The 18,040-nt window shown below is 40.0% G+C and overlaps 3 protein-coding genes across 3 annotated transcripts; all 3 read right to left on the reverse strand.

Annotated features, from left to right (window-relative positions):
* Positions 1–698: 698 nt before the first annotated feature.
* LOC137277134 (uncharacterized) lies at positions 699–6,514 on the reverse strand. The gene is made up of 5 exons (XM_067808804.1): positions 6,291–6,514; positions 4,650–4,755; positions 2,361–2,495; positions 1,179–1,331; positions 699–785 (listed from the first exon to the last, which is right to left on the reverse strand). Exons 2-5 carry the CDS (start codon positions 4,714–4,716, stop codon positions 760–762), a joined length of 381 nt encoding a protein of 126 aa, XP_067664905.1. The 5' UTR covers positions 4,717–4,755; positions 6,291–6,514; the 3' UTR covers positions 699–759.
* A 597-nt stretch (positions 6,515–7,111) lies between these two features.
* LOC137277135 (uncharacterized) lies at positions 7,112–10,946 on the reverse strand. The gene is made up of 4 exons (XM_067808805.1): positions 10,833–10,946; positions 8,699–8,833; positions 7,595–7,747; positions 7,112–7,198 (listed from the first exon to the last, which is right to left on the reverse strand). The coding sequence occupies exons 1-4, from the start codon at positions 10,897–10,899 to the stop codon at positions 7,173–7,175; spliced, it is 381 nt and encodes a 126-aa protein (XP_067664906.1). The 5' UTR covers positions 10,900–10,946; the 3' UTR covers positions 7,112–7,172.
* A 1,442-nt stretch (positions 10,947–12,388) lies between these two features.
* On the reverse strand, positions 12,389–17,602 carry LOC137277136 (uncharacterized). Its single transcript, XM_067808806.1, has 5 exons — positions 17,464–17,602; positions 15,786–16,518; positions 15,167–15,385; positions 14,490–14,627; positions 12,389–13,705 (listed from the first exon to the last, which is right to left on the reverse strand). Exons 2-5 carry the CDS (start codon positions 16,513–16,515, stop codon positions 13,404–13,406), a joined length of 1,389 nt encoding a protein of 462 aa, XP_067664907.1. The 5' UTR covers positions 16,516–16,518; positions 17,464–17,602; the 3' UTR covers positions 12,389–13,403.
* Positions 17,603–18,040: the final 438 nt, after the last annotated feature.

Here is an 18,040-nt window from a genome sequence, read left to right on the forward strand (position 1 = left end):
CACATCAGACGCAGTCGTGTAGATTCGCAGCGTGTATATCAGTGATTGAGTGATTCATGCCTCATCGTCACGCACGCTGCTGCACCAACATGAGCATGCGCATGCTCGTTATCATTTCCTGTAAACATGCTAATACTTCCCGAACAACTCATCTAATATAATGGTTAAATACGGCACAAAGCGTGTAGATACAATTATAAGACAAGTATTATTCATGGGATCAATGTTGTCTTCAATATTCTATAATATGATACATCTATACTATACTGTGATACCCAGAAGATGTTATATTGTACATATAAATGTAACCTTTTGCTGAAATATGACATTTTTAAAGATTTACTCGTCAATGCACGAGTGACATGATTACATATGGAATATGTTCCGAGTCACATCTAGTTTCGAAGCAATCTGCCTATAATAAACACCATGTTATTAGATGGAGGCATGCCTGGTCACCAGGTTCTTGAGATGCATGTAGAAGTTGGTATTCAGTAATAAGACAAAATGTTATGAATGTCAACTTCTTTGTTGTTTACACAACGTTTCTGGACCATTCCTTCCCCCTTCGTCGTCTCCCTGACGGGGTAGCCCAGAAACATTCTGTAAACAACAAAGAAGTTGACATTCATGACATTTTGTATTATTCATACCTGGTGACCATTCTGGTACCAATTACAGGTGAAAAAAGTACTAAGTCATAGGCAGGTGTTTTGTTTATTAGCTTCATAATGACAGTGGTTACAGTGTCGGTATGTCCTAGCCAAGATCAGGAGTGGGCACACCTGAAAAATACGTCAAAGTCGTGTGAGTCTGGCCAAAACAACGCGTGCTGTTTGGGGCTGTTTTAAAACGTATTGAAGGTTTCCAAGTGGAGCTGTCTTAACACGTACTTGTCGCTCTATAATATTGTATATAGAACACACTGCGTACATGTACATCTCACCTTCGCATTGTGGTTTTAATTTGTCTGACCTAAGCTACTTCAAGGCAAGGAGCATGTTGTGTTCCTATATAACATATGTTGCAAGGGCGTGTGTGTAATCACAGAACGAACTCGGGGAGCAAACCCCGTGAAACGTTTCCATGTACCTCCTAGCACATGCACTGCGGTCTTCTAGCTACATTCTGTAAGGTGCTGGACATGATAGCGTTCTAATATAAGCGATGCAGCCCACCTTGAACTACCCCACAGAATCCACAAGTCACTCGGCAGTGCGTCTTTGCCCATGTAGTGTACAGATCATTCGTGCACACCTCGTCCGGGTAGTTGTGACAGTTGGATTCCACGTCAATACACGGTGGAATTGGTGTAGTCGTTGTCGTAGTTGCTACGGAGGAACACGTCGGTTAGTAACAAAATGTGCACATAGATGTGCGGTGCCTTCATTTCCAAAGGTCTTGTACACTCATGTAATCGTGGACGATGTGTAAGTTTCAGTTTTGATTAACAAACCATGAAAATAGCTTGATGGGGCATGATGCCATGGAACTGAAATGCAACTGGTTTATCTTGATGTATCGTGTACTGATACTCTCTTGTTGAAATACCACCGGGGAGGTGGGGTAGATTCGTGGTCAAAGCGTTTGCTAGTCACGCCGAAGACTCGGGTTCGATTCCCCACCACAGTATAGTTTGTGGAATCCATTTCTGGGATCTCCCGCCGTGCTCGAATATTTCCGAAAACTGCTTGAAAATGAAAATTTGACCGTTGAAATACTGGAGTTCTGAGTTCAGATTCGAAATGACAGGTTCATTAACCACTATTTCTCCCATCCGCCCTCGGGGCAGTAAGATCTATGTCGGGTGTCTGGGTATGTTCAACACAGGACATTGACGAAAGTCCGCCCTTGTTGAGTCGATGAATTGATAATCTCGTAGGATCGAAATCTAGGGGTTATTATTAACCTCGGAACATAGATTCTCTCATAACTTCCCCCCATTAATGATTCCGATTGACCGATGGCAATGAACCAGACCGATCAATTTGGTCTAGAACACATCTGATTTTATGACCGCTTCATCATGCATTAAAGCCGACATGAAATAATTGAACTACTTTTGGCTGAGTTACCTTTCCAATATAGAGTATGAAATGTCCAGTGCCGTGGGAGTATAATTATTTATTGATTGTATCCGTGATATTCCCAAGGTTGAAAAATATCTTGTAAATGTCAAGACGTTTTTTTTTAACTCTTTAGAAAATGGGACCTCATATATATTCAATTGTTACACTGTGTGTTTTACTTTTGCTGGTCGCCAAAACCAGCACACACTTGTGACGTCTTCACACCTGAGAGGGTCCTCAACACCGACTGTTTTCACATCACATACAGCTATTCACATACGACATACGTACTTGGTCCAATGCAGAGTTTACAGTACTGGCGGCAGTTGTCCAACACCCATTGTTTGAACAGCTTGTTCAAACATGTATCCCATTGGAACTCGTGGCAGTTGTCCAGGTGGTCCTTGCAGTTGGGATCAAACACACCTGTAGGGGAAACAATATGATACACAAAGTATTTTACTCAGTCGGACCCTAAAGGCCCCCAGTTTTACTGACCGCTGACATTCTTCATCGGGACCCTCACTTATGTCATTGAAAAACAAATGAACTAAACAGTATATGCATATTCATTCGTTTATGCCATCACGAATAAGGATTTTAATCGTTTAAGAATGAAATCTTCTAAAATTTGTATTTGTTGAATGACGTTAAAAAAATGAAGGTCAGGTGTAGAGAAATCACTTACGAAAACACGAACCGTATAGTGTTTTGTCCAGTAAGGCGATCTGTCAATTTGTGATGAGTTGTGTTTCCTCAGTGTTTCTTCTATGCGAGTTCAGAAGTTTCAGACACACTCGGGTTGCGTGTAAAAGCTTTCAGATAAGCATTGAATTCCACGTATTATAGTGTGTCATCTCTCAAGTGAATAATTTATCGGATTTTTATGAAAACCTGGGGCCATAACGTATATTCAGTAATCCATACAGAAAATGTTCAACACTTAGACTTTTCCGTGGAGTAGAATCTGTTCTAGTGAGATTCGATGTGCTCTCACGTTAACGCTTATGCAAACGTTCAGTGAGTGTAATAGGACGCGGCAATGATAACATAGTTGACTCAACGGATGGAGTAAATCAATCAAAGGTTAATGCGTCGTGGTCCATTTGGGAATATTCATGACATTCAATACTGGGAATTATGTTGTCAATTAGTACACCGAAATATGAGGATATGTGTGCTGGCAAATGGCTGCTCCTTACCATACCTGAGGTTTAACCATTTCAGAACAATGTGTCAGTGTTGTGTTAATGTTTGCGTCGCCGGCCATTTCGGAATTCAACAATTTTGAAATATTGAATCACCCTACCCGGACGCCAATGGACGTTATTTAGGTAAAGACGATTCCTTCAATCATTTCAGGGTCAGTGGTAGCCACTGGCTACTGGAGCTATTTTTGGGGTTACCTTGAAAGCCCGTGTTGGTCTATTTGTGCTACCTGTTCAAATGAGTGATGAATGTGCGTTTTCATCACTTATTTAATGGTGATAGTGAACGTGTCGGTATCATATATCAGGGATCGTGCATCTTATTGTTGGGTAGCAGTTGCTGCTTTTGTGCTCACCGTATTCTTGACCTTATACATCCCGAAAAGCGAATAAATATATTAACGTAAATTTTCATAGCAAGTGTCCCTTGGAATCTTCAAAAGGCTTAGTAAGGGACATGTAAGGAAAGAGGAATTTTTTTATATTTTTTTCAGAAACAACTGGTACAAAACCTTTCTTATCAAATCAGGAACCGTGTCCAGTATAACAGACAAAAGCATTTATAGCAATAAATATGTACAAAAGAGTGTCTTTTCAATGAAGTTGATATGTTTGACAGTCTCAAAACACAGTACTAATGAGTACAGTACTATACCAAGAATTCTAAACCTTGAAACGTATGATTAAATCATAATCCTATTTGATAAGGAAAACTTGATATACTTGAATCAACACTTACCAAAATTGATTTAACACATTTATACACTACCAGGAAGGTTTAATTTTTTATAAATCTATTAAAGTAACATGCAATATTTACATAATATTTGAGATTTAACCACACATGTTTGTACGAACAGTTTTTGTGACGATTTCCTGCATCGAGACAATTGTGAGTAGCGAAAAGGGAGACAATCCATGTCAGAATAACCCGAGTCGGTTGTTATCAGGCACATATCAGAAAAAATGTCAGGGCAGTTTATTCGTAAATGTGACATGTTACAAAAGTATCATTCATTGTCAGTGTAACGAAATGCAACAAATATACAATTGAATAAGAAAGCATTCGTCATGTACAGGCAATGATAGAAGAGTTTAACCAAGGTTTCTGGGTAGGAGTGTGTTGTTGATATTTAGGGCAACCTATCAGGCAAATGCTTTCCTGAAAAAGGTCTATTTTATGATTAAACGTTTTAGCACATAAAACCGATAACAAAAACAAGAACCAATAAAAAGTAAGACTCGTCAGCTATCTTCGTATTAGTGAACAATGTATTCGTATGAGTGAACATTGTATTCTTATTAGTGAACACTGTATTCGTATTAGTGAACACTGTATTCGTCACATAGACTGAACTATAGGTATACTCACCTGGATTTAAGACTTGGGTTTCTGCTCCAAGAAACAGAGCTAAGACCAGAGTTCCAAGACCGAGCATTGCTTCTGACAGTTAGGTCTGCACTGGAGAAAATGTCCTCTGCAGATAGATAATCTATGTTATGTCAGTATGACCGGATCCCAAAACAGCTTAAAAATAGTATATAGTGTCTTGAGAAACGTTAATGGTAAGATAAGATAGTACGCATGTGTGCGGGTCTAAATAGCCGAACTTTGGTATACCTTAAGCCTGGCTTTGACATTCCTACAGTGACATCACCAACTGATGGGGTATATAGGGGCTCAATGATGAACTGAAAATTAACGCTATTGTCACACAGTCACTTTTGCGAGTTAACTTTTACAGAATGTGAGTACAGATTTACATAAGCTATAAACGTAAAGACATATGCAAGTGCATCATTGAATAAAGTTTTATCTAATACGTGTAACTCACTGGCGTCACACCATAAACGTATTATTAGAGAATGTATGATCACAGCTTGAGCTAGCTGTCCTTTGTGGAGCATGACGATACAGGTGCCTCACCATACTATACGTTTCCAGATACTAAGGTCACGATACGATACGTACCGCGATACAGTATTGTAGACACTTTGTGCATAACAAGCAGCCATTACCTTGATGGTAAGTTGTGTGATGTTGAAAACATATTTCACTGAAAACCCGTAAACAACTAATCCAAGTCATTTCTGTTATTGGTAGAGATTAATAGATGAAGGAAAACTAGCCATGAGCCAAGTACCCATTACTCACTCCCAACAAGCCATGCATTCTGGTTTGTGTAATAATTACAAGAGATAAAAATAAGGTGTTTAGACTCAAAATATTAATCGATATATGCTAAAACTAACCACAGTAGACATATAATCCCATGTATCATGTACCGTATAGTGCAAAGCTTGCTGAAGATGCACCGGTGTATCGGTGAATCGTGACATTCCGAGTGGTCACACAACACCAAATGTTTATAGTAACGTTAACAGCCTTCTATGTACACATGGGTACAGTTTGGCCTTTAACCTACAATATAAAACACAAATTCCGACTAACTTATCCTGCTAATGTTCCGAGGACAGGAAGCTGAACACATCAACCACAGTTTCGCACCAAATGTCACCTAATGTCGAGAAATAGGATCGGTATCTATTCTCCCCAATTTGCCATCAAAGTTTCGGTGTTGTCAAACTGGAGTTTGACGTCGTTGAAGTATTTTCAAACGCGTTGTTCAGAAAGGACCAATCGCAGTCAATGAAATTGTCAACGATAGCGACATATCGCTCAAATGACACGAAGATATGACATGTGTTAGAAGAGTGAAAGCGAAAGTTGTTTCTTTTATAATTTCAACAAGGTGTTGTCCAACTTTAGTTTGAAGGCCACGTAAGACCTTTAACTTTGAATTGTTCAATCACGTTCTTAAAGGCTAATCAATCTGTGCAGTTCCAACACCAGTGCTGGATCGGGAGGTCCGGCTCGATGTCTTGGTTAACACATGTCATGCGTAGAACGATGCTCATGATGTTGCTCACTGGATTATCTGCTCCAGACTCGATTATTTACAGACGATTTATCGCTGGTATATGAGTGCGGCATAAAACTAAAATCACTCACCCAGACACCAATGGCTGCAAGAGCACATGTCCTCATCTGGTACTCGATACATGATGTATGTGGACCGTGTACATATTAAACAGATGTCGCATTCAAAATATGATGTCATTAAGGCGTCTGATGGTTACTGCGCCACATCAGACGCAGTCGTGTAGATTCGCAGCGTGTATATCAGTGATTGAGTGATTCATGCCTCATCGTCACGCACGCTGCTGCACCAACATGAGCATGCGCATGCTCGTTATCATTTCCTGTAAACATGCTAATACTTCCCGAACAACTCATCTAATATAATGGTTAAATACGTCACAAAGCGTGTAGATACAATTATAAGACAAGTATTATTCATGGGATCAATGTTGTCCACAATATTCCATGATATGATACATCTATACTATACTGTGATACCCAGAAGATGTTATATTGTACATATAAATGTAACATTTTGCTGAAATATGACATTTTTAAAGATTTACTCGTCAAGGCACGAGTGACATGATTACATATGGAATATGTTCCGAGTCACATCTAGTTTCGAAGCAATCTGCCTATAATAAACACCATGTTATTAGATGGAGGCATGCCTGGTCACCAGGTTCTTGAGATGCATGTAGAAGTTGGTATTCAGTAATAAGACAAAACGTTATGAATGTCAACTTCTTTGTTGTTTACACAACGTTTCTGGACCATTCCTTCCCCTTCGTCGTCTCCCTGATAGGATAGCCATAGTAAACAACCAAGATGTTGACATTCATAACATTTTGTATTATTTATACCTGGTGACCATTCTGGTACCAATTACAGGTGAAAAAAGTACTAAGTCATAGGCAGGTGTTTTGTTTATTAGCTTCATAATGACAGTGGTTACAGTGTCGGTATGTCCTAGCCAAGATCAGGAGTGGGCACACCTGAAAAATACGTCAAAGTCGTGTGAGTCTGGCCAAAACAACGCGTGCTGTTTGGGGCTGTTTTAAAACGTATTGAAGGTTTCCAAGTGGAGCTGTCTTAACACCTACTTGTCGCTCTATAATATTGTATATAGAACACACTGCGTACATGTACATCTCACCTTCGCATTGTGGTTTTAATTTATCTGACCTAAGCTACTTCAAGGCAAGGAGCAAGTTGTGCTTCTATATAACATATGTTGAAAGGGCGTGTGTGTAATCACAGAACGAACTCGGGGAGCAAACCCCGTGAAGCGTTTCCATATAAGTCCTAGCACATGCACTGCGGTCTTCTCCTAGCTATATTCTGTAGGGTGCTGGACTTGTTAGTGTTCTAATATAAGCAATGTAGCCCACCTTGAACTACCCCACAGAATCCACAAGTCACTCGGCAGTGCGTCTTTGCCCATGTAGTGTACAGATCATTCGTGCACATATCGTCCTGGTACTCGTTACAGTTGGATTCCACGTCAATACACGGTGGAATTGGTGTAGTCGTTGTCGTAGTTGCTACGGAGGAACACGTTGGTTAGTAACAAAATGTGCACATAGATGTGCGGTGCCTTCATTTCCAAAGGTCTTGTACACTCATGTGATCGTGGACGATGTGTAAGTTTCAGTTTTGATTAACAAACCATGAAAATAGCTTGATGGGGCATGATGCCATGGAACTGAAATGCGATTGGTTTATCTTGATGTATCGTGTACTGACACTCTCTTGTTGAAATACCACTGGGGAGGTGGCGTAGATTTCTGGGATCTCCCGCCGTGCTCGAATATTTCCGAAAACTGCGTGAAAATGAAAATTTGACTGTTGAAATACTGGTGGTCTGAGTTCAGATTCGGAATGACAGGTTCATTAACCACTATTCCTCCCATCCGCCCTCGGGGCAGTAAGATCTATGTCGGGTGTCTGGGTATGTTCAACACAGGACATTGACGAAAGTCCGCCCTTGTTGAGTCGATGAATTGATAATCTCGTAGGATCGAAATCTAGGGGTTATTATTAACCTCGGAACATAGATTCTCTCATAACTTCCCCCCATTAATGATTCCGATTGACCGATGGCAATGAACCAGACCGATCAATTTGGTCTAAAACACATCTGATTTTATGACCGCTTCATCATGCATTAAAGCCGACATGAAATAATTGAACTACTTTTGGCTGAGTTACCTTTCCAATATAGAGTATGAAATGTCCAGTGCCGTGGGTGTATAATTATTTATTGATTGTATCCGTGATATTCCCAAGGTTGAAAAATATCTTGTAAATGTCAAGACGTTTTTTTTTAACTCTTTTGAAAAGGGACCTCATATATATTCAGTTGTTACACTGTGTGTTTTACTTTTGCTGGTCGCCAAAACCAGCACACACTTGTGACGTCTTCACACCTGAGAGGGTCCTCAACACCGACTGTTTTCACATCACATACAGCTATTCACATACGACATACGTACTTGGTCCAATGCAGAGTTTACAGTACTGGCGGCAGTTGTCCAACACCCATTGTTTGAACAGCTTGTTCAAACATGTATCCCATTGGAACTCGTGGCAGTTGTCCAGGTGGTCCTTGCAGTTGGGATCAAACACACCTGTAGGGGGAACAATATGATACACAAAGTATTTTACTCAGTCGGACCCTAAAGGTCCCCAGTTTTACTGACCGCTGACATTCTTCATCGGGACCCTCACTTATGTCATTGAAAAACAAATGAACTGAACAGTAAATACACGTTCATCACGAATAAGGATGTTAATCGTTTAAGAATGAAATCTTCTAAAACTTGTATTTGTTGAATGACGTAAAACAAATGAAGGTCAGGTGTAGAGAAACCACTTATGAAAACATGAACCGTATAGTGTCATCTCTCAAGTGAATAATTTATCGGATTTTTATGAAAACCTGGGGCCATAACGTATATTCAGTAATCCATACTGAAAATGTTCAACGCTTAGACTTTTCCGTGGAGTAGAATCTGTTTTAGTGAGATTCGATATGTTCTCATGTTAACGCTTATGCAAACGTTCAGTGAGTGTAATAGGACGCGGCAATGATAACATAGTTGACTCAGCGGATGGAGTAAATCAATCAAAGGTTAATGCGTCGTGGTCCATTTGGGAATATTCATGACATTCAATACTGGGAATTATGTTGTCAATTAGTACACCGAAATATGTGCTGGCAAATGGCTGCTCCTTACCATACCTGAGGTTTAACCATTTCAGAACAATGTGTCAGTGTTGTGTTAATATTTGCACCGCCGGCCATTTCGGAATTCAACAATTTTGAAATATTGAATCACCCTACCCGGACGCCAATGGACGTTATTTAGGTAAAGACGATTCCTCCAACCATTTCAGGGTCAGTGGTAGCCACTGGCTACTGGAGCTATTTTTGGGGTTACCTTGAAAGCCCGTGTTGGTCTATTTGTGCTACCTGTTCAAATGAGTGATGAATGTGCGTTTTCATCACTTATTTAATAGTGATGATGAACGTGTCGGTATCATATATCAGGGATCGTGCATCTTATTGTTGGGTAGCAGTTGCTGCTTTTGTGCTCACCGTATTCTTGACCTTATACATCCCGAAAAGCGAATAAATATATTAACGTAAATTTTCATAGCAAGTGTCCCTTGGAATCTTCAAAAGGCTTAGTAAGCGACATGTAAGGAGAGGATTTTTTAAATATTTTTTTCAGAAACAACTGGTACAAAACCTTTCTTATCAAATCAGGAACCGTGTCCAGTATAACAAACAAAAGCATTTCCATGAGTAAATATGTACAAAAGAGTGTCTTTTCAATGAAGTTGATATGTTTGACAGTCTCAAAACACAGTACTTAATGAGCTATACTATGAATTCTAAGCCTTGAAACGTATGATTGAATCATAATCCTATTTGATAATGAAAACTTGATATACTTGAGTCAACACTTACCAAAATTGATTTAACACATTTATACACTACCAGGAAGATTTAATTTTTTATAAATCTATTAAAGTAACATGCAATATTTACATAATATTTGAGATTTAACAACACATGTTTGTACGAACAGTTCTTGTGACGATTTCCTGCATCGAGACAATTATGAGTAGCGAAAAGGGAGACAATCCATGTCAGAATAACCCGAGTCGGTTGTTATCAGGCACATATCAGAAAAAATGTCAGGGTAGTTTATTCGTAAATGTGACATGTTACAAAAGTATCATTCATTGTCAGTGTAACGAAATGCAATAAATATACAACAGAATAAGAAAGCATTCGTCATGTACAGGCAATGATAGAAGAGTTTAACCAAGGTTTCTGGGTAGGAGTGTGTTGTTGATATTTAGGGCAACCTATCAGGCAAATGCTTTCCTGAAAAGGTCTATTTTATGATTAAACGTTTTAGCACATAAAACCGATAACAAAAACAAGAACCAATAAAAAGTAAGACTCGTTAGCTATCTTCGTATTAGTGAACAATGTATTCGTATGAGTGAACATTGTATTCTTATTAGTGAACACTGTATTCGTATTAGTGAACACTGTATTCGTATGAGTGAACACTATATTTGTCATATAGACTGAACTATAGGTATACTCGCCAGGATTTAAGACTTGGGTTTCTGCTCCAAGAAACAGAGCTAAGACCAGAGTTCCAAGACCGAGCATTGCTTCTGACAGTTAGGTCTGCACTGGAGAAAATGTCCCCTGCAGATAGATAATCTATGTTATGTCAGTATGACCGGATCCCAAAGCAGCTTGAAAAATAGTATATTGTATCTTGAGAAACGTTAATGGTTAGATAAGATAGTACGCATGTGTGCGGGTCTAAATAACCGAACTTCCATATACCTTAAGTCTGGCTTTGACTTGACAATTTACTGTAGTACGGTTGGATTATAAGACTATTATCTGTGTCATAGTTTCGATATTGCCGTTGCAGGTTTATTCGTTATGATCATTGGAGGAGTCGATAACCACACACATTATTCTTCATGATAACTAATGTACTACATATCCTTCTGCTATTGTTGGAATATTTCAGAGTTACAGTACAAATTAATTTTATCTTCAGTAAAAATTCCAAAGCATGTTCCATTATTAAATTCTAACTCAGTAAAAACTAGCCCCTCATAATGTAGACTTGATCGAAAGCGATCTGGTGTATATCCTGCTTTCTACGAATGTAGAAATCAGACGAACGGGGTCTAATATAACCAGATTTGTGTGATACCATGACAAGCGTCGCTGTGTGCCATGCGCCGTTGTAGACAGACAAACAGGGAAACATGCAGTAGACGGACACAAAGATTTTACATCGAGTATGTCCGATCTTCTGTTACAGCTGTGGTACATACAGCTGTAGAGACAAACACTGAAACAGGTGTTCCTTGACACCCAGTATCCCACCAGGAATCGGAAGTCAAGGATATACCATCAAATACACTGATGTAAACCGAATGTAGCTATTGAATATTATACAGTGGAATCTACTGAAACCGGCACTCGTCGAGACTGAAGAAACAATCCAGTTTAGACAACGTGCCGGATTGTAGAGCTGATGATAAATGTTCAAGACACAGGCGGGACTGAGATTTTATGCCGGTGTTGACACCTTGCCGGACAGATGCCACAGCTTCCACTGTACAAATTATAACAGAAGTGGTACATGAAGTCTATTCTTAAATTCACCCAAAGACTCGAAGCAACGAGAAGGTTTGCTGAAAAAAATATTTTATGCTTCAAAACTAGCTGCATAGGGAATTCGTAGTGATCAGGGTTCTCATCCTCTCAAACAGTCCGACAATAGACCTAACGGGAAGATCAGCATCAAACCAACTTATTGTTGGTAGGTCAGGGGAGATAACTAGTATATCTTGTAGAATAAAATCAAAATAAAAAAATATCGGTTAAAGACAATTCAGAATACGAAAGTGACAAAATGCTTTCTACATGCGAATTTGCCAAGTCCCCAATGCCCAAAAGAACATTCCAAGCTAGCAATACGTTTTGCCTTTTAAACGATAAACATGATGTACCAATAGGTGTCCAGAGCAAACGTGCACCACCAAACAATGATAAAATCGCGAGTTCGGAGAATTAGCTCGCTTGGTAAGAGGTATGACTATACCTATCCACACACAACACAACACCTGAGTAAAACAAACAAGGTGTTTAATACACAGCAGTCACAGGATGTTTTTACATGATAATTCTATAGTAATATGTTACAATTATAGTTATCAATCAGCTTTCAAAGAACATAAACATCATACATAGATTCGTTTTACATATCACATTAATCACGGCACACATTCAAAAGTAAACCATGTAATTATTAAATTCACTACACATCAAGCCAGATGGTGTTTACACTATCTACATTGTACACACTTACAAAAAGCAAGTATTCACAACGTAATGCAATAGATAAAATGCACAAGACAGCCACCCCTGATTTGTGACTGCCATCTGTATTAATATACCTATTCCAATTATCACAGATAATCTCGTTTCAGATAAAACTTACGATAATGCTGTTATTGTGAAGTTCCGATTATGTCATATAGATGGACCAAGGCATCGGTGGCCAGTAGTGAGTATGCCGCGAAGGGATACGTGGCACACACGTGATTTGACCACTGAGAACTACAAACAGCCGTAAAGACAGCTACATGCATTGCACCTTGGTTCCGTTAGCTTTAGAGATACTGGTCTCAGATTACGTCCGATGCTCGTTATCACTGTGACCCTTGACAGGTATAACTTTGAGGAACGTGGTCAGTTGGTCTGTAAATTTCCAGTTTTCAATAACACATACCGTTATAAAATATTGGTAAAACTTTGCTCAATTTTCCCATGTTAATACAATCATCGCAATAGATTAGTGAGTTGAGCTGAGTTGGATTTTGTGTCACAGTTTTGTGTCAGCCATATATTGACGAGATCAAGTTTGAATCCACACACATTTTAAATACAATAGATTAGTGACCCGTACAATATAAAGTTATAGTAAGAATTCGGAATTCAAGCAGGTGTGAAACAATGGACGAGAAATAATGAATCAACATAATTCAAAATTCGAAGCCCCTTAGTTCCAAACAACCTGTTCACTGTCTGTCAATACGTTTTGCCATTTTAAGATGAACAGAATTTAACATAAGCTCCTTTGTTTACATCTCCTGTGCAATAGCCACACAGCGCCTGTCTTCAGCTAGAGACTGCCAATTTAACACAGCATCGACTACGTTGTCAATACACGTCATATACTTGTCCTTAATTTCTTCTTTCATTTTGTCCTTGAACTCAGAAACATCTATGCTTTGCCAGCTTAGAGTCTCGTCAGTATCAGTGTCTCTATGTTTCAGGACGATTTTGACACAGAAGTCTCCCAGTCCGTGTCGATAGTCAAGGACAGCTATTCCAGACAGAACCAGCCCCTGCAGTGTCTCTAGTCTCAGATTGGTCTCTGTGTCTGTGGAACAAGAGATATGCACACACTGAGAGACTGAGTTTACTCTTACGTCACACTATTCAATATTCCAGCTATATGACGGCTGTCTGGAAATAACCAAGTCTTGACCAGAGAATCCAGTGATCAACAGCATGAGCATCAATATGCGCAAATACGAACCGATGACATGTGTCAACCAAGACAACGGGCCTGACCACTCGATCTCGTTTGTCGCCTCTTAGACAAGCATGGGCTACTGAAGATCAATTTTAACTCGAACATGGGAGATAACATATACGGAAATTCAGGGTTTTTTTTACAGTCATGGAGATGGTTTGCATGTGGTATAGCGCCATTAAGCAAATCGACTATGGGCTAAAACGTTCAGTGAATATTGAATCAATTGCGATCATTAAAGTACGAGCCACGAGCTACATCCCGGCGTGACGTCACTGGGTGAAGTATGCTTCCTAGTCTGACCACGTGATCACTGGGATTTGTTTCACAAGACAAGCATAGGTTTCTTGGGATCTATTCTTATCACGAATTCCCATTGGGAATGGAAGATAAAACACTTGGTTCGGCGCCTGTTCAATGAATTCGATTTCAGACATATTCAAGACAATATTCATACTTGGAACTACCCAAGTTAAGCGTGTTATCAATATTGACACACCTAGCTACATCACACGCGATTAGTGACCAACCAACGTACAAGAAAACCTCAAGACATTGTTCCCATCAGGGTTCCAACATAGGGTCATGTAGTGGTAACGACAACCAGTAACAATGAGGAGTTCCTTACCCAACTCTCGGGAGGCAGAGTATTTGGCAGCATTGAGATAGGCCTCGTAGGCTTTCCAGATGTTTGCTCTCCCCATCTGACTCCAGGCAAATCCCAGATTCAGGTACAGATGGGCTCGCCTCTCGCTCGCTCTTCCATCTGAAGCAATCCAAATTCAGCACAGTTATATATTCCTTTACACACAGTGTTATGTACAGAGGCACCTGGGCTCCAGTATCGTGGGGTAAACTGACAAGCGTCTCACACATTAGTATCAACATCATAGTATTGTCTGAAGTCAAAACTCTCTCTCGACACTAACTTCAGTCTTGGGATTAGTAGGGTGAGTGAACAAATCACGACAAGTCAGGATTAAACTGCTAAAGAGTGGTTATTCTCGGTGAAATCTGAAGCAAACTACATTAGGGCAAATACAAATGTTTAAGTATCTAGTTGCCATCGCGACACGAAAACGAGATCAAATGTACAACTGTCAAGCCCAACACCTTCTTGTCTGCATCTTGGAAACCCAAACTGACTGTATTTGCAGATGTTTGCCACATTGGGAAGAACCCATCGCTACTGACATGTGATAAGAAAACCCCAAAGTTTCATATCTGCTGTATCCCTGGGTGGCTAATAACATTGAAACGATGCATGCACATCTCACTAAACATGTCCGGGTTCAGCATGCTTACCGATCAAACGCAGAGCATCTTTGAAGTATTGCGTGGCCTCTTGATATCTTTGCTGCAAAACACACACAGCCCCTAGGTTTTGAAACATGTGACATTTGACCTCTTGTTCTTCGAGTTCGTTGATGTGTTCACACAGCTGTGTCTTTAGGAAACATAGCTTTGCTTTCTCATAAACTCCAACCTCGGCGAAGAGAACGGCCAGATCAGAGCACGTGTTTACTGTAACGACATAAACAAATCAGCATGGGTCATGATTCATTAATAATCTGAAGCAAGAAACTCTTTGACAAGTAATGTAGACTATCTATTGTTTATTGTATATATGTCATATTGTTACTGAGCTTGCATCTGATAAAACTTTTGTAAACAGTCAAAATCATATGTGACAATGTAACGCAACCGTGTCCTGCAACTGTGGATGTATCATCTATTCATCATGTATTTTCTCTACTTCCTGGCAGTACACGTAGATGTGGGAGTAAGTGAGTTTAGTTTTACGCCGCAATGACCGTAGTCGCGGCTGCATTTACATCAATACCAATTTGTCACCGTCTGTTTTGGGTAGAAATCTGTCTTCTATGTCAACAAAATGGTATTGCATGTCTAAGAATCGTCTTACCTTGGACGCGGGACCAGTCTTTGGCTAATATACTCAGGCAATCATGAGCGTATTTTCGAGCTGTTTGTATGTTTTGGGCTACTGTCATATTGGCCAGTGCAAGCAGATTGGCCACACGTTTGCTGCAGATGGCAGTTTCAGACTCCTCCGTCTCCGTGTCGGTCTCCGATATACGTTTATACACGTCTGCTAACTGTTTCCGGCACTCCAGCTTCTTCTCATTGTGTTTTCTTTCTTGTTCGTCACCTGGCTCATTTCCTTGACACTGTTCTTCTTTCTCCCTGGCATCTATTAACCGCAGCCTTTCCTCTAGCGCCTTCTGATACAGGATCAGACTCTCAGTCTCAGCATCTTTGATATGTTCCAGGTTCTCCAGGCATGTGTCCAGATAAGTATCCTTGTTGTCCTTGTCCAGCGATGCAAGTGCCAGGTTGAAGTTAATACAAGCTGACAAACTGTTGTCTTCTGCGCTCTCTTGCAGTAACTGTTCCAGTGCTTTTCTTCCAGATGTCCTTCCGGCTTCATCCCCTCTACCTATTTGTGCTGAAGCCAGGTTCAGTCTGCACAGGGCAACACTTTCTCTCTTTCTTCTAATAAGACGGCGTGAGTCCCTTAAGGCAAGTTTAAACTGTTCCAAAGCCCCTTTCAGGTCTCCATTGTCATACATTTGTTTTGCTAGAATAGACTTGTGTTTCACGGCCACGGCTATGGCGTTGATACTCTCGTCCATCTCCTGTAAATTATGCAATATATGTTTTTCAGTTTCTTGAGTGTAATTTTCACCGTTATTTTACCTTTTAGGCCTAAAGGATTCTGTTTCCGGGGATAATCGAAGCTTGTTTTTCTTTAGCGTTGACGATTGAACTTTATGAAGAATAAACGATGATTTCGTGATCAAAAGTGGTTACATTTAGTTATATGCTTCTTATCAGTTATATCCATGCCCGTGTGCTGGAACTGAATACATGGTTAGATACGTATGAGTGAGTGAGTGGTTGGTTTAACGCCGCTTCACACATTGTACCATATGCGGAATCGAATCCCTTTGTCTTAGGCGTGGCTAACGAATGCTTTAACCACTAGATTACCAACATTAGGTGGTACATACTAGTTTCCTAGCGATATTCACACTCAGTGTCTTTCCCTCCTTCAAAACATCTCGTAGACTCAGCACATAAAATGATGTCGTGTTATGATACCAGTATAGAGTCATCTACTAAACTAGCATTGTTTCATCAGGTCAATCAAACAAAGAATATGAAAATTAATGGTTGATAACGTGAGCACCGAACCACTCAATGAAATACTCAAGAACAGAGAAACATTTGATTCTTTGTTTAGTTTGCAAATTTCCAGCTATTTGACAGCAATAAATCGGATCTAGACCAGGTGATCATGAGACTGACATCATGGGTATCGGTCTACGCCACTGGGATACCATGACATTCAAGTGTGCGAACCTTCCCAGCTGATCCCGTTAATCGCTTCTTACGTCATGCATTGATATCTCAAGACCAATTCTAACCTGGATCTTCTCTGGTCTGTTGCCTTCATGCTCTTTACTTGACGACTACTTCTTTCCCATTGTATAAACTGAACAGACAAATTTACTTACTGTTCACTTGCAATGTCTGATCATGACACTATGTGTAGGAAGGTAATTCCTCGAAACACTTACCTTGTCAGAATATTTGAGTTGAATCCCGTGAGCGTAGTGAAGCGTACAGTCTTCTGCTACAGGCCACCGTAGAGGTTTGTGTTATTCACAGTGCAAGGGATATGCGGCCATTTTAGACTGTCGCTGTGAAAGCCAAGGTCACCAGATATTGTGACAGGTCAAGCACGACTGTAGTCTGTCTTTATCCTATTGCGGTATAACGGGGCATATCACTTCCTGGTTGTGTCAAAGTCAAAGAGAAGACAGGTGTTGCGTTAAATCTAGCGTTTTGATATGCGTAAGCGACCTTTGTGATCTACGTGATCATATTGACGTGTACAACTTGGATGTTGTAAGAAATCACCACACTTAATAACTCACGGACACTGTATAGCGCCAGAGTGAATTCAGTATTCTGGGAAATGGATATAGAACACTGACAGGTGTGGGTATTTACAACGGACTATACAACATAGTTCACAGTCCAAACCATCGGCGTTTATCTCGGACATAACTCGATGAACCATGCCTCGTGCACGGTCACGCTGTTTCATTTTTCGACATGTATGATAAATAAATTGATCCCTATTTTTTTCGC

Source organism: Haliotis asinina, chromosome 3, assembly GCF_037392515.1.
Source record: "Haliotis asinina isolate JCU_RB_2024 chromosome 3, JCU_Hal_asi_v2, whole genome shotgun sequence".
Classification (NCBI taxonomy): Eukaryota; Metazoa; Mollusca; class Gastropoda; order Lepetellida; family Haliotidae; genus Haliotis; species Haliotis asinina.